At 32.7% G+C, this 23457-nt stretch overlaps 1 protein-coding gene across 7 annotated transcripts in view; it reads right to left on the bottom strand.

The window, feature by feature from the left end:
- Positions 1 to 23457, bottom strand: part of DGKB (diacylglycerol kinase beta) — a 586550-nt gene that overhangs the window by 387486 nt on the left and 175607 nt on the right. For 5 of the 7 annotated variants that reach the window (XM_006911958.1, XM_006911956.1, XM_025046895.1 and 2 more), the window contains 4 exons: positions 21033 to 21150; positions 18609 to 18697; positions 18413 to 18529; positions 9306 to 9404 (listed from right to left, as the gene is read on the bottom strand). In XM_006911958.1, the coding sequence (XP_006912020.1) occupies positions 9306 to 9404; positions 18413 to 18529; positions 18609 to 18697; positions 21033 to 21150 (423 nt within the window). Of the gene's footprint in view, positions 1 to 698; positions 702 to 9305; positions 9405 to 18412; positions 18530 to 18608; positions 18698 to 21032; positions 21151 to 23457 lie in introns of all 7 variants that reach the window. The other 2 variants (XM_025046894.1, XM_006911957.1) reach the window with 1 other exon arrangement.

Raw genomic sequence — 23457 nt, forward strand, 5'->3', positions numbered from 1 at the left:
CGGAAGAGAATCATGTTGACATATGGTTCTCCGAGGGTGTTATGTATAGAGATACGTAGATTGCTGCTTCAGCAACACCAGGACTTGGCCGAGTTTGCAGAGTCACAACGAAGAAGAATGAGAGGTAGGATTGAAAACATTTGAGTCAAATCTAAATATGTTTAAAATTTAAATTTTCCAAAAACTTTTGTTTTCCTTTCTCTGAGCTAACATGCTTTATTATTTTATTGGCATTTTAAAGGTTAATTTTAAGTAATATAGGATATTATAAGAAGAGAAAGTATTCTAGGAAAACACACACCACAAGGACAAGAAGCTGAACATATTCTTTGCATTATGTCATATCACTTCCTGTCAATAGCTATTACTTTAGTGTATATTCTGATATTACCTATGTTAAAAAGAGATAAAATAATTACCTAAAATTAATTTTTAATGTTTAAATAATTAATAGTTTATTTTTAAACTAAAATTTGGTTTTGGAAAACATTCTATTCACTATGCTCCTGATTTGAAATGTGTTTTATAGTACAGAAATAACTAATCTATAACATCTGACTCATTTGTAGAACAAAATAATGCAGAATAGAAAAAATGACACTTGGCAATATTGATTAGAAAGTAACCAGGAGAAGCCACTCTTCATAAAGATATTTATGAAGATGTTGTTTATAACAACAAAATAAGTGATTAGAAACTTGCTAGATATAAATACTATTTCAACTAAATTATGACAGCTTCACTTAATGAGATATTATGCAGCCATGAACAGTGATGTTCCATGGTATATAGAAATAAACATTTAATGATATTAGTTTAGTGTAATAAGAGGATGTTACGTGATATATTAAGTTTAATTACGAAAATGTCAAACATGTACAACTAAAAATCAAGAGAAAAATTTTAATACGGGTTCTATTTATATACTAGTAATGATTCTTCTTACATAACTGATTACAGATTTTTTAATTTTTTTCTCATTTTTCATTGCATTTACAATATTATTTAATACATAGTTCTTTTATAATAAAAGTTTAAGTTTTTTTTTTAATTCCAACAGAATAATTAAAATAACACTATTTTTAGATACTATCAATTGAGCACTTACTATATTCTAGGCATATTTCTAAGCAATATTCTTGAATTAATTCATCTAATTCCACTTTAGAAATGGAATATAGAGGTACAACATATTAATAATTTGCCTCATGTCACAAAAGTAGTGAAAAAAACACAAGATTTAAATACAGAGAGAACACTGCCAGAGAGTATTCTAATACAGTTGAACCAATTTAATAATGTCTCACCTGCAGTGTATGAACAATCAAGCTGCTTCATATTTTTTCCAAAGCTTAGGATTTTTAGCTTTTTCAGTTATTCTAATAGGTGTATAGTGTCATCTATTGAGATTTAAATATGCATTTTTCTGATGAGTAATGATGATGAACACATCTTCACATGTTTTAGATGACATATATATATACATACTTTTGTTTAAATGCTTGTTTAGGTATTTTCTCTTTTTCAATTAGATTGTTTGATGCTTACTACCGATTTACATAACTTATTTTCACATTCTGGACACACGTTATTTGTCACCATTCTGTAACCATCTGAAAGAAATAATTTGCCCACACATCTAAAGTTCATGTTAGAAATTTAAGTTTTTAGCCTTCTATCCTTTCTGGTTATTACTATATCCCATGCTAATTTCTTGCTTCCTTTCTCTTCAATTGACCTTCCATAGCTCACCTCTTTTCTAAAACTTTTCACTAGGATATCTGGAAACTATGCTTAAAATAAATAAATTATAATTTTTCTTTCTAAGTCACTGCCACTTTCCCTATAACACTTCTGTAAAGAGGGCGCTCATTCTCCCTACCATTATTGGTTCTATAGTTTTCATGAAAATCTCTTGGCTTTCTATCAAAATCACCATTCCTCCAGCCCCAAAGCAGATTATTATTTGAGGTTAATGGAATCTAATAGTTTTCCTCTCTACTCTTATTCAATATGGCCATATAGCAAGTATTTCATCAAGATCTTATGATTATCCTGGGTGGTTTTAAGGACAATGTACAATAAACTATCCCCTGAGTTCTTTGACCTCCTAATATCTAGTGAAACTCCTGAACACTCCAGGTTAGCCACTCGGATCCATGGCTGCTATTGGACTTTACCATCCTCTGAACTCCTCTATTCTAAAATTACACTCTCATATTCTACTCTGCTACAATCTTCTTTCCTGATTCTTTTATTTTCTCACTCTGTTAATGTTTTTGATTATTCATGTCACAGTCCCATAATTACACTCTTCTATATCCTCTGCTTGGTACTTTGAATTAATTTTAAATCATATTGCTAGAAGAATTATCTTTCTAAAACACAAACTTGATCATGTAGTCTCCAATTTATACAAGGTAAACCTATTCTCTGACAAAATAGGCCAACTTCTCATTATCTCAGTCCTTGTCTTATCCATCTTTCCAAGCCTCACCTCACTCATAACTCTCAATAAACATTTTGCAGTTTCAAGATCTCAACCTATTCTTTTGTTGCTGGAACTATTTATATGGAGCTCACTTTATTTGACAGCCAAATCCCTAGTTATTCTTCAAGATTTAGCTCAGGCATCATTTCTTCAAGAAAATTCTCATTTACTCTTTGAATTATCCTCAGGATAGATTAAGCTTCTCTCCTCTAAAGCTTCTATAAATTAAGATTTATCACACCATAATGTGTAATCTGTTTTTCCGTTCTGACCCAAAGACTCTAATTTATGAGAAATAAGAGAACTGTTCTATCTGAATTCTTAGCTACAGTGACTTTAATAAAAAAGATTTAAAAAAATGTAAAAAGAGATGAAAAACCAGAATCTAATATTAAAAATATTGTATACAAAATAATGTATATTGATGATCAACAATGATCTTCAAAATACTTTAAAGACATGGCATAACAGTATATAAACAGTAGATACTCATCTGCAATATAAACTCAAGTTTAAAGTAATCATCATTGCATCATCAATTTTAATTTATAAGCTTTACTAAGATATATTAATATAGAAATTGACTAAAAAGTTAACCCCTTAGAGAATAAAAATCTAGCTTTTAAATAATAATATACTACAACCTTTTTATATATAGAAAAACTAAATTAAATCTTGGAGCTAAATATAATTAAATAACTTTTTATGATAATCTACTTTTCTCCTCTAAACTGAAGAATCATTACAAAAATATCTGCACTCCTAGAGACCCAGTTCTGCTGGTCATAAATAAATAATAATATAAAGCTCGGAATGAATGTAAGACTATACCATAATTCTATAGAAGTTTATTGACTTTAAAGTTTTCTCTATGAAATTATTCCAGTAATCAAAGAGACTTTATCTAGGCTATTCCATTAATTTTTGTACCTAATAAATTTATGCACTATCAAAAATAATTTTTAAATTACTAAATGAGGCCATTATAATGAAGCAAATTTTAGGGGCAGGATAATAATAAAGTTATAGATTAGCCCAAAGACGTAAATAACATAAATACCTGTATCATAGTCAAATGTGGGTATGCATTTGACTTTATGCTTTCTCAATACGGAAGATAAGACATGACAGTAATAAGTCTCATAGCGTCCAGAAGATAACAAACCATGATGAAAAGAGCTCACAGAAATGTCTATTAGGTAATAAAAGTATCTCCAACAACATATCTTTCTTTCTTAAAATAGGGAGTTTTGTGAGATTTTTTAAAATACCCTTCAATGTAGATTAATGACATAATGGTGCGTACAAATATAATTAAAGCAAACCTGTAAGGGATTACAACAACTTGGACCAAGTCTGTTGTAGATTAGAGATAAAATTTAAAACATAAAATAATAAATGGACTGCATTCTCATTGTGCTATGTTCCATATGAAATTATTACAGATTTTGCATTGTTATTTTGATTGGAATGAACAGCAGAGATTTCTGGGTGTGATCTACAACAAGAATCAAGACTGCATTTTTTTTAATGAATTCCATTAAAGGTAAAATATCTGGTTAGATAGTCAATTGGGAAGAGTTAATCACCGTTTATAGAAATTAAGTTTATAGAAATCAAGTGCATGTATTGGATTCACTTTATATTCATTTGAAGGTGGGATGAGGAAATACCTTCAAGAAATCTACCTGTGTAAACAGTTCTGAATTTACTTCAATATAGCAGTAAATGGACTGTGGTTGTAATAATTTTTGCTGCAAAATTTTTCAGAGAAAGTATTATAAGAACTTACATAAAAATCTTGATAGAATTCCCATATTACACAAATGTTGAGCGATGTGATTTTTTTGATATATCCTCAAAATATAAAATATGCTAGATGACAATTGCAATCCCAGAAAACAGTGATTATATCTGATGTATGGAATCATTAATGATTACATTTTACATTTTTATTTTTTTTCAAAGTAGTTGGTTATAATCCATTTCCATGGCAACAGGCACTATCAAGAGCAATTGTCTGTGGAAGCCATTTTTAGTGCATGCTTATAAAAGCATGTCATCAGTGCAAAAAAGATGCTTACATTAATAAGTTCCATAACAGGTAAGCACATATCTATTGAATTATTAAAAGTTAATAACAACTGTTAGGGAAGAATTAGAAGGCTGAGAAGGGTGTTACAGAATTTTTTAAAATATATAAATAACACATGAAAAGATGTTCTAAAACATCAGAGGACTCCTGCTATGAACCTTGGCCTTGTAGTATGTCAAGATTAAAACGCCTCAGACAGGAATTAGGGATCTATATTGAGCTTATATTGCTCATCCAAAAACCAATTCCTGACCACAGAATCAAAGCAATGGGAGGAAAAACCTCAATAAAACTATCTTAAGTCTTCATTTTACATTTTCTAGAATGTGATAGATATGATATTCATAACCATTTTGCAATAACTGAGTCTAAACCTCCCCTGCTTTTTTTTAGAGAATGTTAGCATAAGAAAGTGGGACTTACAATTTTTTAAGAAGAAAATTATCATTAAAGAATAAGGAACAAAACAAGTTATATTATTTGTGAGTATTAACAATTTTCTTTAAACAAAAGATTAAAAATTTATAGTGGTGATATGGCATGAATCATTTCTGGAATGTTAATGAGAGTTCACAAATTGAAAAATCTCAGAGCCCATCAGTCAGAGCAGATTGAACAATTTTGTGGACAGAACAACTATATTTGTTTAAATTATTAGTATTTAAACAGTTAATGGGTTTAATAGTCAATGTATGTATTCTATGATAAGAAAGTAACCTTTAATTTCTACTTAGCAAGTCAGGGGAATTTTAAAGCAAAGTAATTTAGGCTGATTTATTAACATATACAAAAACCCAAAGGCTTTAGAGGGCAGGTATACTTAGAGAATTACAAGTGGTTCAAATTATTCTTGATTTCTAGTGTGTAAGGTGATGTATGAGAGACCGAGCAGGTTTATTTAGTTAAAACCTTGTTTACCATGCTAGAGGGTTTGGAATTCAAATGAGGACTTACTGAAAATATTTCAAAACGTTTAAGCAGGAAAACATTTTATTGCATTTTTTAAAATAGATCCAGGAAGCAGAATGGAGGATGCATGCAAAGAAGACAATTTAGTAAGTATGCTACTAGGATAATCCTTGGGAATAATTTGTGAGGGTGACATATGAGGCAGCTACAGTTGGGCTAAAGAGAAAAAAAATTAAGAACATTAGAATGGGCTGCCTAATGATTATGTCAATATGCAAGATCAGGTAGCATCACTGATTCTTAGGTTTCCGGCTTGGGGAAGCTGCAATATTAACGTTCTAGTCACGGAGATAAGACAAGAGGGAGAAGTTCTCTTTGGAGATTTGGAGAAAGAGAATGATTAGCTCAGAGCACAAGCTCTAGGATGATACTACTTGGGTTCCAATTCTGAATTGCTACTTCATAGCCATGTGACATTGGAAATTTACTTGACTTCTTTATTTTTGTCTCCTCATATATAAAAGGAGATAGTTATAATATTAATCTTATGATGTCACTGTGAAGATAAAATGAATTCATACATATAATTACCAATAACTGCAACCCCTTCATAACCTCAATTGCTACTTCACTCACTCCCATAACCCGACAACAATAACCTTGATTCCAACAATCTGTGATTCAACTGTAATCCACAATGCGTTGTTCCTAACATTTGTTTACTATACCTCATTCTTCATGTCCTTACTTCTCTCATCTTCAGGCTTAAATTCTATAGGCAATTATAATCATTCTCTTGCATATGCTCTCAACTCCCTGGCTATTCTCTCTTTTTGTCCTATTTGGCAAAACAGTCTCATTAAGGCTGTGGTATTCTTATTCTACTCCTAGAACTAAAATGTAATTGGAGAAATAATGACTGAACGTGACCAGAGAAATATACTCATCCATGCTTACCGATCCTGTTCTAAATTTATAATTAGTAACAAGCAACTGCTCATTACTCCCTGCCTATGAGATTTCTTTGATCCATTAAGCTACCACTTCCCTAGACAACTGTTGTGTACCTTTTTCCAATCTTCAAAATTTTCATATGCTTTATACCATTCTTGCTCTCAGCAATGACCCAGCTTCTCATTTCTCTGAGAAAGTACAAGTGTCATAATTTTTTTTTCCATTGTTGCCCCCTCAATACAAAAGTATATTATTCTTTTTAAATGTAAGTCAAAATCCTATAATGGCTTCCATTCAGAGTAAAAGCTCATGATCTTATAATGGTTAAATTGCCCTACATGATATGAAAATCTTATGACATACTTCATTTTCTCTTTTATTATTCTTCCCCCAGCTCACTCAAGCCCAGGCACTAATCTCCTTGATACCCTTCAGATATGTCAGATTTCTCCAACTCAGAGTCTTTTCTTAGTGACTTCTCTGTCTGTGAAATTATGACCTTAGATAGCCACATGGGTGACTCCCTCACATTCTTCAACTCTTCACTCAACTATCTCCTTGGTTAACTCTTTCTTGACTGTTTCTTTCATAATGTAGCCCCAGCATTTCTTCTCTTCCTCTTCTGCTTTAATTTCATTTGTTTACAGTTAAAATACAATCAGCATTTTAACACAACCAGGTACTAAATAATTTATTACATTGTTTTTTGTCTATTTCACCCCAATACAATGAAAGCTCTATAAAGGCAAAGTTTTGATTTAGCTTTTTACTGCCCTCCCACATCTATAACACTACTTGGCATATACTAGACACTCAATAAATACTTGTTGAATGAATGAATAATTGTTTAACAAAGTAGCTGGTGTAGAATATATACTTAGTAAATAAGAGTTATCATTATTACATTAAATTATAATATATGGGGCAAATAAAACATGGGGCCTCCAGATTACAGATTTATAGCTTTGAGATCTGTAAGAGGAGAATGAACTGAATATAAACTAACAGGATAATGAAATCCACTAAATAAACAAGATCCTACTTGGAAGAAGTTAGAGAAGAAAGCTGTGACATGTGAGGGTAGAGCAAGGGGATCCACCAACATGGCCAGGTTGAAGTCATGAAAGCCAAGAAGATTAATAAAAGGAAGCATCCAAAGAAACAGAAGGACCAGGAGAGAGGTGGTATAATGCGAATCAATGAAAGGTAGAAATTCATGAAGGATAAGGTGGTCAATAGTCCCTAATACTTCAGAGTAGATCGTATTAAGGAAATGATAAATTAGCAAATAATGAAAAACATATTGTGATTAAAACTGCAGAAATGTTTAATGATTGAAAATAAATCTTCAGAATCAAAAGTGTCTAAAGAAGCAATGAAAGGGTTTGCAAGACTATTAGAAGACAAGAATATTCACGCCACACGTGTTCTTTATTTTTGATTCTATTTAGAAAGGAAAGAATAACAAAAAGAAAGGAAAGAATAACAAAAAGAATCCATCTCAAGTCTGACTTTATGTGACCAGCAGTTGCATAAGTTGGCCAAAGCAGTAGTCTCCTGGCTCTCAGAGTTGAGAAGAAGTTACAAAGGCAGCTGGATGACAGTATGACATAACAGATTTCTTCGCAGAGTTAAACTTTGAGATCTAGGATGCATCTAAATCAGTAAATTTACTATACTATTTTTAAAAACTGAAAATACATAAAAAATTTACAAGTTGTTTCTCTTTAAGAAAATACTATAAAAGTATAAAACTAACACCAAAATTCATCTAAAATGTAAAGCATTTTTACATGGCTCTCATTAATTTTAATTAATCTTATATACCACAGGATGTCTAATAAATTTTACATGAAAAAAGAAGTTAGGATTAGTTATTGCTATCCTCAGCAATGTAGAGGTATTTTCTTTTGCTCTACATTTGTAGTTTTAGAAAATGAAGAGTTTTTAGTAATTTTTAAATAAAGACATTTAAAGTACAACCAGTATTTTACAGATAATTACAAAATGAATCATAAGTGGGTGCAAATAGAGTAATTTGATTAATTTCTAAGTTGACCTTTAGAAAAGTATTTGTCTAACATTTCTTAGTTGTATTTTTATTATATCAAACTGAAGTTCCAGCCACTTAATTTTCATGTTGTTTTTAAAAACTGAGAACTGCATTATAGATATAAAATAGTTTGTTTTGTAAAATAACTGTTTCACTTTAGAAATAATTTGGATTTTTAAAATGTAATATGAACACGATCTTTGAATAACTGCTTCTCTTTCTATCAAGGTTTGTTCTTTTCAGAGTTACCTTACTTATGCATTTTTCACTTGTATATTTAATCAATTAAGTAATTACTTTTCAGGTAGTTCAATTTATTGTTCACTAAAAAAAGATAAAATACCCCTAATGACAGTGCATAGCTTTCTCCAAGGTGTGTGTCTTCATTTTAGGTAGCCTCTGACCTAGATGGGAGACTTCAACATTGCAGATATATAATATGCATCCCCAGCAAAATTGCCCGTAGGAATAACTTCATTATTCTGGGAAGCTAGATCTATAAAACATGTAAAATGTAGAAGTGTTCTGCCTATACAATTTCTGGTAAGTACATCATGACTAAGTGATAAAACCTGAGTCAGCTTCAGTTAGAGCATACCTTACTAAAACTTTTATTGTGCCATGAAAGAAAAAGGAAATATAGTGGGCAAAGGTGTCTTCTCCAAAGTAATGGGCTATTTTATATCTATACAGTTCTGCCTCGATCAATGGACAATTAGCTCTGGAAGCATTTAGTGGTATAGTGTACCAGTTAGTCATAGAAACTCTATGTTATAGTAGCATGATGAGAAGGAAAAACTCACCAGTACCACGGGACAGATTGTTGTGGGTGGTAAAATATGATCCTTCAAAGGTCCACAGTCACATTCAGGCTTTAGATGAGAAGCACATTTATTATGCAGCTAGGAAAGGAGAAAGAGGACACTATCAAAATTTGCATGACAACAGCAAATATGGGGCAGATTATATTTCAACTGAGAGACAGCAAATATATTAAAAGTACATTAAAAGAATTACAAGAACAAACAAACAAGATCATAAAGAGATTCACATAACATTTTCTCTTATATATCTACCTTAAGTAAACCATTTAGCAACTTCCATGACCCAGCCAATATAGTTTCTAATTCTCAGAAATGTTAATAAAGTACTTTAGGTTTTACACCAAAAAAGCCTGATTTATTTGACAAACACACAATATTGTCCATTACAGTCCTTCATTTGCTTATCTGTTAGCATAATCTTGAAATCACTGTGCACTGTGGATGCCGTTTTTTTTTTTTTTTTGACCCTCTTGTTTTCTCAAAGTCACTCCAAAGTGCACAGCTCAGTATGGGGCATAATTGATCCCATCATTAGTTTTAACTTTGTAATTCAATATGTAAATGCAACCAGAGATTCATCTCAGTAGGAACAGGATATAAATATAAGATGATTATCATTATAAAAATGTATCTTTATATTGTATTTACCAGCTATATATTAAGTTAGTTTATAATCATATAATGTGTTATTTACTTTTCAACATATATGAACCTAAACTGATATTTTTATCAACCTTGGTCACAAGTTTAAATTAAGATGTCATAACACAGTGAATTAAATAATGATTTTTTTAAAAATTTAGGTAGTAATTTTTTATTGGAATCATACAGATTTGTGAAAGTAACAGTTGTTTAAAGGCATCTAGGATTTTCTCCCTCTCCACATCTTATCAATTCAATTGAAATATCGTACTTTAGAAAAACTATATATGTTAATAAAATAACGTCTCATTCAAAACAAACAAAAAAAGCTGCATCATTTTTCAATTTTGAACCAAACGCCACCCCAATGAAGTCATTGGTACATTAATTTTCACAAGAAATTTACCTTTGTAATAGTTAATTAGTAACCAAGCATAGGAGTCCAATGAGTGTTAATTTATTGTTGGTGATAGAACTCTGTTGAAGGGGGTATTTCTGTTGTCCTTCAAGCTAAAGTATCTGTCAAGCTAACTCCTGCTTTGTAGTTAAGGCGCTTATATTATAACTAATACACATTAGGCCACATTAGATGAAATGAAAGTACCTTTGTACGTTCGTCCACAATTAACAGCTCTGCTTCTCAGTGGCATGTAAACTCCTTCTAAAGAAGTGGTTTAATCAAATCAGCCACTGCAGATCTCTGTCAGCAGGCAACACATGATGAAGATAAAGAAGCAGTTGCGGCCACATGAAAAACAGAACTAAACAAATGGACACTCTGATTGGGCACATGCAAATGCATGGTTTCTTCAGAATAAATTATTTTAAATATACAATTATTTTTCAGACTTAATCTTCTTAGAATACATTATGGCCTTCGGATTTTGGATTTAGAGAAAATGGATTACCAAGTGTTATGTGTTGAATTGGGTCCCCCAAAAGATATGTTGAAGTCCTAACTGCTAGTACCTATGAATGCAAATTAAGATATTTGTAGATGTATTCAAAGTTCAGATGTCATTATTCATAATTGGTTTGATCCCTAATCCAATGACCGGTGTCCTCATAAAAAGAGAGAAATTTGGACATAAAGCGATAGACATGGAGGGAAGATCATGTGACATTGAAGCAGAGATTTGGTGATGCAGCTGCAAGTCAAGGAATATCAAGGATTGTGATCAACCACCAGAAAGTAGGAAAAGAGGCAAGGAAGGATTCTTCCCTACAGCCTTCAAGGGGGAGTATGGTCCACCTGACATCTTGATATCAGAGTTCTAGCCTCCAGAACTATGAGAGAATACATTTCTATGTAAGTCCTTCATTCTGTATTATTTTGTCATGGCAGTCCTAGGAAACAAATATACCAATAACCATAAAATTGAACCAGAACCAAAGACAGATTATGTGTTGTAAGGCTCTTCTGTGCCGAGCATTACAGAGAAAAAGCTTTGCTTTCCGATCCTAAGAAACCACTTTAAAACTGAGAATGCAGGCTCTAAGAAGCCCCTACAAATAGCAAGGTACAAGATTAAAATCCTATGTGTACAGAATGAGAAAGTACACTGAATTTTTCATCTTGACTGAAGTTTGTAAAGCCTCACATATGACTCCAAAGGACAAAAGGGCAGGCCACTCTGAACCTCTAGCCAGTACTGACCACAGATCTGTAGTCTGAGGGCCTCAGCCTCCTCCATGTTTCCGTTCCATGTATTTCTAACAATTTGTAAATGATATGGTTAAGAATGACTGGCCTCTCTATATAGTTATTTGAGGGTTAGCAGAGGTTAAGACGAGATAGCGAAAATAAAATAAACTTTATAACAGCTTTTTTGGCATTTAAAATAGTTTCACAGCCCAAAAGAAAGAACCGAGGACTCAGGTAGAATCACACAGCTGATAAGTTGAACAGTGTGTCTATACGGCAGTATGAGGGTTTCAGAATACAGGTACCAGCAATTGGTTCCATGAAATAGCAATCTCTGCACAGCTAGGTTAAACTAGCCTGGGATATTCCAGTTTGACTGTTATGTGGCCCATATCTGTTAGGTCTGCCTAGGGAGCTGAGAGGCAGAGTCCTGCAGGAAGATAAGTGTGTAGCAAATTCTGTATAAGAAGGTCGATAACCATCAGTGACACAGGGACACATGTGCAAGAAAATTTTCCTACCCAAGAAGTCTATATTGACTAATAATGTACAAGGAAACCTTATATTTTTATTAAGACTGAAACTGGCAGCTGGTAAATGTATCTGGTGGCCATTCACATCTTGACATTGTCCGCAAGCAGAAATGTCAAAGCTGAAGACACCATGTTATAACTATCGATCATTCTACAGGCTGTGAATTAAATTTGTATAGCAGTCTAGTTTATTCATCATATTGCTCAGACATATAGTTGAACACAAAATATAAAATGTGAAAGCCAAGAGAAAATACATATAGTCCCCAAAATATTTATCAACATGAAAAGTAAAAATTATTTTTGCTGTGGACTTAAAAGTACTCTGGAAAAAAAAGTCTACTAAAAAAAATAAAGAGCAAACAATCGACAAAATGGCCATTATGTAATAGAATTTAAAAGCCCCTTCCCCCCCCCAAAATCTTAGGTCACTGGTAACGTTATGTTTCTTGATCGGGTGCTAGTTAACATAGGATGCTCATTTGTGCAAAATTCTTTCAACTCTACCCTTATGATATTTGTACTTTTCTGCAAGTATGTTATTTTTCAATAATTTTTTTAAAAAGTCACTTTAACTTGTCACCATGACATTTTACAGCAAGCATAAAAGAAAAAGATACAACTAAGCTCTTCTCAGTGTCAATAAGATGCCAAAGACTGACAATTGATGTAAAGATAACCCAGGTCCCAAGTCAGCAAAAGTGTAAAGAACCTCATCAAGAATAGAAATAAACCAGAGCATTGATGAATCCTGCCTCTTCAATAAAATGATCAATGGAGTCCCAGAGAAAAGGAATTGCTATCTTTTTAAAAATGTTTTTATTTTTGTCCGTGGTTCTCTTTGCAAAGAGTAAGGCTTAGAAATCCTCAGGTCATTATTTTATTGTATGCACAGAAATTCCCATTTATGTTAAGAGAATCAGTCCCATATCTAGGAAATCCAAAATAGTATAAACCGGCTTTTTCTGGAAGTGAATTAAACACTTGGAAATAATTTCAGAGTTTACGGCAATTTTGAAAAGCACCTATTTTAGAGCCAGTTCTATGTTTATTGAAGTAAGTTGTTTCAAGTTAGGGAGGATAAAGAAAATGTGTGTAAGTGTGTGTGTACGTGTGTGTGTGCGTGTGTGTGTGCGCGCACATTTATGAGATGGAGTACAGAAAAACGTGGTAGTATCATATTGATAAGAAAGCAGTAGACTCTAAGAAGTCAAGAAAAGAATAGAAAAGAAATTTTTGTGAGAATTTGGAGGGAAATAAAGAGAAATGTCATTCTAAAAAAAACTAAGTGATTTAGAAGAACATTTGTTGGTTTATTTATACATTCTTTTGTCTCTTCTAATCCTTTGCAATTTCAGGATACTGCCTTGATGCCAGTATTTGCTAAGGCATAATAAACCTTTCTATTGGAAAGATATTGAAAACTTTTAAACATTACTGTTAAGACCTCAATATTTTAATAAAAGTAGTAGCCCTCCATGATACTAAAGGTAAACAATCCATAGCTGCAATATAGGCTTCCTTTAGTTAAGCTCAAATAAAATGTATCACCCTCCTATTCTGGTGAATCCTGCCTGACCAGCGACATTTTACTACAGCCAGGAGCAATTACAACATGTTTTAAATAGTATGTCAAGAAAATCCACTCGTAGCATAAATGAGCAGTTATAAACAGTGTGATCTTAAAGATCATGAGATGTAAGCAAAAGAAGAAATAGAGAGCCAATGAGAACAGTTAGCCTGAATGATTGAATTATTAAGCACAAGAAAGTAGTTGCCTAAAGGTTAGAAGGTAGGTTTCAATGTTCTTACTTAGGATTTTTTTGTTTTTATTTTTTTGACTGGTTAGATTTGCTAAAGAAGACAGAACTCAGTTCTAAGAGCCTATATTTATGGCTACATGATGGCAAAATAATATAATATCAAGAAGCCACTGGTATTGACTAAGAAAAGGTGTGTTAAAATGGGTTTATCTAAACTAAGTTGTGTATCTGATACAGACTTGAATATTACATGTTTTTTAAAAAATAGAATTTAAATCATTCATTTAAAATTCAGTGTTAACAGTAAGAAGAGTAGTATATCAGTCATTAAAGTGAAGTTATTGAGGACCTCCTCAAAACTCAGAACTCCATCAAGAACTTGAGTGATTAGGAAAAATGTGTATATTGGACAAGAGCTGAATCAGACTGTAGTCTAGCAGTGTGAACAATGTAAGCATGCAGATATACAACCACTGGAAAGCACTTCAGCCTTTCCTTTTGGTGTGGATTAAAAATATAGAAAGTATTCAGAAAAAGAAAACAGTGTCAAAGAAAATTTCAAGGGAGATAGGGAACTTATTGGTTCTTCGGGTGTAGTCAGAATTTAAGGGGGCTGCATTTAAGAGAGCAGAGTGAGCAAGAAAACAGGTAGAGGGGAAGCATGGCCTTCCCAAGGGACTGTCAAAAAATATGCACAGCTACAGCAGGGGCTATGCATAGAGAGGATATTATATATGTCCTTTAGGATTGGGTATGGTATTTGAGTAACTGAAAACCAGGTTGGGTGAAAGGAGATTAGGGCTGCATTTATTATTACAGAGCTATTATAGGTTGCTGAAGGTGACATATGATAACAAACTAGTATTTTCAGAAGATGATTCTGGAGGTGGTTCACAGCCTGCATTATAGGAAAAGTACCTTCTGTTAGGGAGATAAGCCAAGACACTCTGATCTAATCTAGTTAAGAGGTGCTAAGAGTTTGCACTTGGGCTGTGAACGATGGAGACAAAAATTCAAATCTGAGAGAGATATTTTAAGAAGGAAATTTCAAGGCTCAGTGATACGTTGACTATATGAGATAAAGGTGAAAGACAAGAATAAAGTAAATTGACTTCTAACTCTATTTCCAATGACTACAAGCATGATGATATCATGTCTCATAGAAAAGAGTTAGAATAGTTGCCACTTGTGAATATAAATATTCAGTTTAGTCTAGAATATAGAGAGATTCAAGTCCACGGGTTTCTTTTACTGGGCAACTACAGATCCTTCCAGAGGTGACAGAGAAATGACATGAATGATATTCATGGCGTGCCATCTGAGAACCAGGAACTGGGTTTTGTGCCCCAGCATGATATTTTACCTAGTTTTCCCTATGATAATAATTGTCAATTACTGAGCACTTGTTATGTATGAGGTCCTGCCCTACATACATCTGCACAAACATTTTTCTACTAATTTAATTATTATAACAATCCTACACTGATAGGTATTTTAACTATTGTGTAAATTAGGAAAATGTCCTAAACCTTTACATACCTGTCCCAAGACTGCACAACTACTATCTTAGTTGTTGGACAGAGATCATCTTAAGAATATAGTCAGTCTGTCTTATAAGACTCAAGCCATTTTCAAAAGCAACATATAAAAGGAAGTAATGGCATTTGGAAAACTCAGAAATGAAGTCAAGGTTCATTCTTTTTATTTCTCTCCATAATCTATACCTCCTGGCCTTCATTCATATAGGCCCTCCTAAAGCTCCACATTGACGGAGTCATATCCCATCACCTTCACAGCTTCTGCTAGATCTTTGCATCAATAGCACTTTCTGGGAAGTATAAGAACATAGGAAGTAGGTTCAGTTTGTTTAAAGACAATCAGTAGCAGTAGGTAAGCATCAGTCAAGAGCAAATCAACTTTATACTAAAATTTTCAAACAATGGTTAAATAAGAAGCTGTAGATTGTACTAAATATATAAATGTTTAGAAATAAATTATTCTAACTTAAGCACAAAATCAATAAATTAATGAATGTGTTCATAATTGCTTTAAAAAAATCCAAAAAATGCATAAAAGTTAAAGTTACTTTTAAGAAGGCTATATATTTTCCTGAATATGCGAAAACTTTTTTTTTTTTAATATTGTGCAAGTCTTGTTTCATTAACCAAATACCCAGGGGACCCTTGGAAGTCAGGGTTTCACCAAATAAAGTTGAGGTAGGCCAGAAGTCTCAGGACTTAAGACAGCTTATGAAGACAGCAACTATTTTTTTTTTTTCTAACTCCACCTTAAACCCCAGTGTTTCCTCAATGGCCCTGTTTCCTGAGTAGAGCTCAGGGATTTAAAAACAATTATAGATTATACTGTGCTCTGTCACAGTGAACAAATAAAATCATCTTCATGTACACATTGATCTTTAGTTAAGAATAAGATGTTAGGTCATGTTGTCTGAATTGATTCAGACATAAAATCCTTATATTTTAAAAAATACAGTTTATTCTGAGGCGATACCTCTTTCTTATAAAAGGAAAGGCCTAATTTCTTGCAAGGGCAGGGCCAGGATCAAGACCAAATATATAAGTATAAGTAGTGAGCAGATGGGCTAGAAATATAGATTTTGGAGTCGCAGATTAGGGGAACTGTTAAAGAAATAAAATGAGAAAAACAAGATGACATATAAAACAAGAAAAGAATTTCAAGCTGTCTTGAGAACCAGTAAGAGACTAGCAATGGCAACTTTGAGAAGAGTGATTCCCATAGAATGCAGAAGCCAGAAGATATACTTCATAAAGATTAAATGGAGAAAGGAGGAGAAGAGTCAAATAAAGAAAATTCTATAAGCTCAAAAAACTTTTATATTAGGAGAGGTAGCAATGCATATTTTTAGAGTGTTCAAGCTGAGTATGCATTTTAAATACATTGATTATTTTAAGAAATAGAAAAAGTAAAGAAAAAATAAACTTAAGACATTGCTTTTGAAACTTAAGAAGAATGGGCAAATAACTTAAAATTCAAAGAAGAAATCAATTCTGATATCCTTTAATTTCAGTTTATGATAAAAATATAACTAATGAATGATGCACTGTATGCAGAAAACAAGAAGAACAAGCTCCTACAAGATCTGAAACAAAAATTACATATTTTATAGATGCTTAGCAAAAAAAAAAAAAAGCAACTTTTTAAATGTGCATAGATTTTTTAAAAATAGTTGTGGTTTTCTTAAAACTGAAAACTCAATATGTTTTAGTAATTTATATGCATTGTTTAAATCATTGTTAGACATTATAAAAATAAACACTCCAAAAAATCAAACTTTCATAATTGAGAAAATTTCAAATGTAAATATAATTTAACTAAGTAATAGCTGAACATGATTGAAGAAAATATGTTCATTTAAAAAAAGGACTTAATTTTTTTTTTGAAATGCAAGTCACAGTTTGTTTTCCCATTACCTTCTATGTACGTGTGTATTTAAGAAAAATAATTAAATGGTGAAGGCGAGTTGAGGTACACTACAGAGAAACTTATTTGCTTAACTGAAACAGTGCTCCCTACTATTTTATTTCCACAAAAATAAGAACTATCACAAGAGGACTCAAATATTAGCTGGAAAAAAAAAAACAATTAGAGAAAATACACAAAACCCCAGTCTCATAAATGTTTTTGTACTCTATTGTCAAAAATGGCTATTCTTGAAATTGAACATCCTAATCAATCTCCAGAAATTAAACATGACATACTAGAAGTACCAACTAATGAACTCAAAAACAGGCTTAAACAATCATGCAAACCAAGTGGAGTCCTTAAGTGTCCCAGCAAAGATGGATTTACCTCTTCTTTTTCCATTATCAATACCATAAATGAGTTTACTGTTGTATCTCTTACCCTTCAATTTATGATTTAACTGAAGGAACAAGGCAACAACATATTGTGAAGAGGGTAAAGTGAGTTCTTAGAAGCATCAAGAACTAAAATGTGAACCCACTTGAATCTCTATGTAGCCATGTGGTCAAGGAAAATTGAGCTTTGGTCTTAGGAGCTTCATTATATAATCTTTGGACCACATTGTTTATTCTTCTATCCTGTGATTAAAATGAATTCACAATATGTAAAACAAAAAACTCTACCAAAATAGGGTTGTGGAGTGGAGGGAGATCTAAACGCTACCTAGTCAGTATCCAATGCTCATTGGCCATCCCTAGCTGTGGCTTTTGATTACCTTCCCGGTAAACTCCTAGGGCTCCAGGAAGCACAATTTGAAAACGTTAGGATGATATCATCTCCAAAATTGTCACTAGCTCTAAAATTCTTAATTCTATGAGGACAAATCTGACTCTGATCTTTATCTTTTTAGGAGCCAGATAAAATAAGAAACTTCATGGTTTTATCTTGACTTAGTCTGAAATTCAAAATGATCTTTCAGGGTCAGACTCTTGAAGAGGATAAGATACACAGTCTTTGATGTGAGTGGATACTAGAGATTTATTTTCCAGTGTTACTCACTGTGATCTGACACCAAACACAATGCAGTCCTGTCAGGCCCTGGTAACATTTAACAGTTTTGTGGCACTTATCACACTTGGTTGGGCAGTTGCCTTCAACCCAGTAATGGTGCATGACCTAGAAGAAAATAAGAGCATTGCGGTAAGAAGAGGAATCCATAAACACCCTCGGAAAGCCGACACTGTCATACACTTACATCAGTGTTCTTCTTGGACTTCACATAGGTCTTGATGCAAGAAGGAGGCGCCCTCGCTACACAGCGCTCATGGACTGTGTACTTGCAGACTGTAAAGGAAACATGTACACAAATTCAGAACTAATCCTGAACTTGATTGCAATTTTATAGGGTAAAAATGACATTAACAGAACCTCATTTCATATCCACTGCTCCCTAATCAATTCAATCAGCCACATCAGGGAAAAATCCAAGTCGACTGTTTTTACCATAGAATGCAAAAGGCCAATTAGTACAGGAAATATTATGCATGTGAAAAACCAAGACTCCTCTATCATGGCATAGCAGGAAATGCTTAATTAAATCAGACCTCCCTCAAATTTTTCACAATAATTTCCAGATGACAAAAATATTAAAGACAAATTGATGACTGCCAAATGGCTTGGTGTCATTTGCTAGAAGAAAGAGATCTATATTTTACAAAGTATAGGCATGAGAGCAGCTGGAGGGCATGGGAATAAAAGCCCATGAGTTTATGCTATTTGTCTATTGATTTATATAAACCTTAAATGGCTGATTAATCTATTTCCAGAGAATAGATGTCATCATATGTGCTAGGCTTAGTAACAATTCATCCCTCATTTGCCATCATGGAACTATTTGTCCAAAAGGAACAACTTTTGTTAGGCAACATATAATATACATACATATGCAAAATTTTATATTTATATGCAAATATGCATCTATACACATGCAAACATATATAGGTATGTGTGTGTTTTATTGGTATCTTCAAATTAGTTCATGGCTTGATTCTGAATATAACTTAGGGTCATATGCAGATGTTCTTTGAATAAAACACTTGTTTCAAATTACGGTTCTAGATGCATAAATACATAGAATAAAAATTAAATCAAAAAAGATCATGTAGCCTTTTTAATAAAACGAATAAAAACTAACCACTTCATAAAATTAGAATGAAAAAAACTAAATCAACATAATATTTATATAGTAAAATTTTTCCAAAATAATCATATCTGTGAGTTCCTTTGGTAACACTGAAGGAGAAAACATACTTTTCTTCTCTTCCATGTTGGCAATAAAATTAAGAGTATTACATTTGCCACATTAACCAGTTAAAATTTGTGAGCAAAATTCTCTCTCTCACCTTACCTGAGGGTTATCATTTTGTTTCTTATGCTCCCATCAATAGAATCTTTAATAAAAAATTATTTTTCTTAAAAATAGAACTTTAAAAATAAAGTATTTCCTTAGTATATGGAGAACGTTCTAGCATAACTAGCCTTTTAAATGTAGCCACTAGAAACTGCCCTTTGAAGTTAACACCTGGCAATTTCATGTCACCTTATTAAAATCCTTAAACACTTCAGAAATCACTGAAATGTGGCAGAGACATGTTTTTTTAATGTCAAATAATACATGTGAGAGAAAGTTAATTCCTATATGACCTAAGAAGCTGATAGCTGAAAATAATACCTAAAAATGACATACTGTATGGAAGCCAAGTGAGAAATTAGACTTAATATAAATACACAAACACGTAATGTGTTTAAAAAACTTGACAGTTTCATAGCAGAAAAGGGTGTAGATAGTCAAACTGCTGGACAACTTCACACTTTGGTGAGGAGTATACAGTATACCCTCTGTTTTAAGAGGGGCATCAGGAGATATAAAAGTTTTTCAGGAATAAATGAGGTTGACTTAAAAATACTCAGGCAACTTACAAATTAATTGTAATGTAAACTATTAGAAAATTCTAATGAGCAATGTTCACTTAATAGACTACAATAAAAATTGCAAAGATACATATACTGGAATGAAAATGGCCACAACTTATGAACTAGCTATGCTTTGGGTTCCAAAATACCCATTAGCCATATGTGAAGATTTTCTTCATGATAGGATTAAAATAAAATGCCTAAGGTGTAAGATTAGTTTGTATTTCTTGTGATTTCTTAGTTGAACTGCAAACTGATAATCAATTGATTTAACTTTTTTTTTTTTTTTTAAGACCTGAAGGAACTGACTCATTATGAAAAGTCATTGTGAATAAAGTAGCTAACTTGGGGAAAAATAAGGATAAAAATGAGCAAGATATGAGAAACTAGTAAAAATTTTTATAACAATCTCCATAGAAATGAGACTAAGGAATAAATTAAACTACAATTAAACAACAACAAAAAATGGCTAATAAATTAGAAAATGTCTTTAGCTTTTGTACAAGGGAGGGTTTCCCAAAACTGTAGAAAAGTAAAGCTAAAGTGACCTAAACATCCAGAATTATACCACAGGGAAGCATAAATCATAGTTACTGGAAGGCTCAGAATTATTCCTTAGTTCTCCATCTACAAATAGGACCATTCCATAAAAATCGACCTTTTCTCACTAGAGGTGATGATGTCCAGGCAGTAAAAACATACTCACAGGAACAGCAGAGACCCTGCTTCCCCACACCAATCAGCATGTTCAGGCAAAGATTGCAATAGGCAGGTTTGTTAAAGTGCTTGAGTCGCCACACATGCTGTCCGTCATCTTTCACGTTCTGCATGGGACGTAAGAGAAACAGATTTCACTTAATGAAATAAACAGTGGAATGTGTAGGTGCCAATAAAATTCAGAGCTGGACTGAAGCATTTGAAGACAATCTGTTATTTCATCTCTAATTTTCTCCAAGATCACTACAGAGTCTAGAAAAACACATGTGCTCTAGCGGAATGAGACCCTGGTAATGAATCTTGGGGTGCTATAGCAACCCACAAATTCTCATCTAATGTCAATAGTTCAGCAGCATGTCCCAAACCATCATAATGACCTGCCAAACAGAGGGATGTGTCCACCTCAAGTTTGAATACTTTATCCTTAGCACAATTCCAGAAACCAACAAATGAATAAAGGGGGGAAAAATGAATAGAAGGGCCTTACAAATAAAAACTTGGAAAAAATATGTTAACACTTGCTTAGTAGTCAATGCAAATTTAATGATGGTCGTTATGTCTTATAAAAAGGCAGAAGGATAGGATGAGAAGCAATAATACTTAAAGGTCAGTTATGGGTGGTATTCTAAGGCTTTAATTGAGAATTCTCTGTTACAGTTTATTTAAATATAGTTTTGTATGTCTCAATGGTAAATTTTAAAAGATAAGCTTTTTTAGTTTTATTTTTTTTTCTTCTCTTTAATTCCCCTCACCCCCCACCCCACTTCCACCCTTGACCTAGGAATGTTGCTGTTTCTCCTTAAGAACTGGATCTCTGAAAGTGGGGCATCTCCTCCCACATGTTCGCAGGGTGCACCCAGGGCCTGGCACCCCCGGAGTATGGTCCACCTAGGGCACGAATCCAGAACCTTCTGCATGTAAAGCAGACGTGCTAACCAATTCACTATGGAGCCACCCCAATAAGCTTTTTTAAATATCTAAATTATATCATCATTTTGTTTTCTCCTTTTTTGTAAAATATGAATAATTTTAATTTCATAGAAAGGTGGTCAAAATATTAAAACTGTATTACTGTATTTATTTATAACATTTATATTTATTTGCAAAAATAAATCTTGAATTTAAATTAATTCACATTTTAGCCGAGCAACTGTAATTATTATTTATTCTTCCAAGTAAAACTGTAAAATATCATAACAGCTGCTTCACTAATAGGCATTTAGTCACATTTGCACTGTTCAAGATTAAAGTGAAATAATATGATGCTATTGAATGCCTTGAACTCCTTACAAGATGTTTAAATGTATTGAATACAGTCACTATACATCATTATTTTTGTTACCACCATTTTCTCATTAACATATAGTTCTTGTATACCATTTACTAAATTGTATCAAATTCAATTAATTTTAGATATCATTTATTGGTATTCTATAGAAACCATTATAAGACATAATTTTTCACATTAGTCGAGTTGTTTTATTTCTTAGAATACATTCACTTAATAAATTTTTGAACACTTACTATGTGCCAGGATACTAAAACTAATTCTGTAGTAGTGGAACAGTATAAACGTGTCCAATCATCTTGTTTCTCTCGATAAAAATCATGTATCAATAATATCCCCTAACTATTTTTTCTTATTCTCAGTCAAGAGATAAACCATTGTATTTGTAGTACTAGGTTAGATCCATAGTGACTAATTCTTATATTAGAACCAGAAATGTCAAATTTATCATAATATGCAACTAGTGAAAATGCTTCTTGGGAGATAATTCTCCATGGGTCCCTTATATTTCTGCATATTTTATAAGCATAGCTATCTTTTTTTTTTTCCTATGCTATCTTTCAAACATGTTTGAAAACAATCTTGGATAACAGAGATATGTATCACTAAGGAGCCTAAGGAGGATAGATTTACTTACTGTTCAGTAAAATAAAAATCTCTCCCAATTCAGCAAAGGTTAAGCAGGTTTGTTTACTGCACATTATTAAAAAAAAAAAAAAAAAAAAGTTAGTTTCCCTAAAACAGGGTTCCAAGCTCTGAAGGTGTGTACAGCAAATACTTGGGCCGTAATCTACCACCCTTATGAGGCTTCATGGGCCAGGAGAGAACTGGCTCAGGCATGAAGCTCCTACTGCCTGCTTTGTTGAGAGTTAAAAAGTACTTTGTCTCTGACCTAGGAATCTCACGACCTCTGCCAGCATCCAGAATGAAACTGTGACAAGCTAACTTTTTAACTCGTAAGTGGTCTAAATTTCAGACCTCTTCACAGTTCTTGACAATGCTCAGAGATTCGTTTTTCTGACAACTAACAAGCTCTCGACAAAAGCAGTTATGCTGAAGGTGTCATGGAGAGGACTTTAGAAGACTTCAGTGTTTTAATTTTCTTCCAAAACTTACAAAATAGGCT

This window comes from Pteropus alecto, unplaced genomic scaffold, assembly GCF_000325575.1.
Source record: "Pteropus alecto unplaced genomic scaffold, ASM32557v1 scaffold21, whole genome shotgun sequence".
Classification (NCBI taxonomy): Eukaryota; Metazoa; Chordata; class Mammalia; order Chiroptera; family Pteropodidae; genus Pteropus; species Pteropus alecto.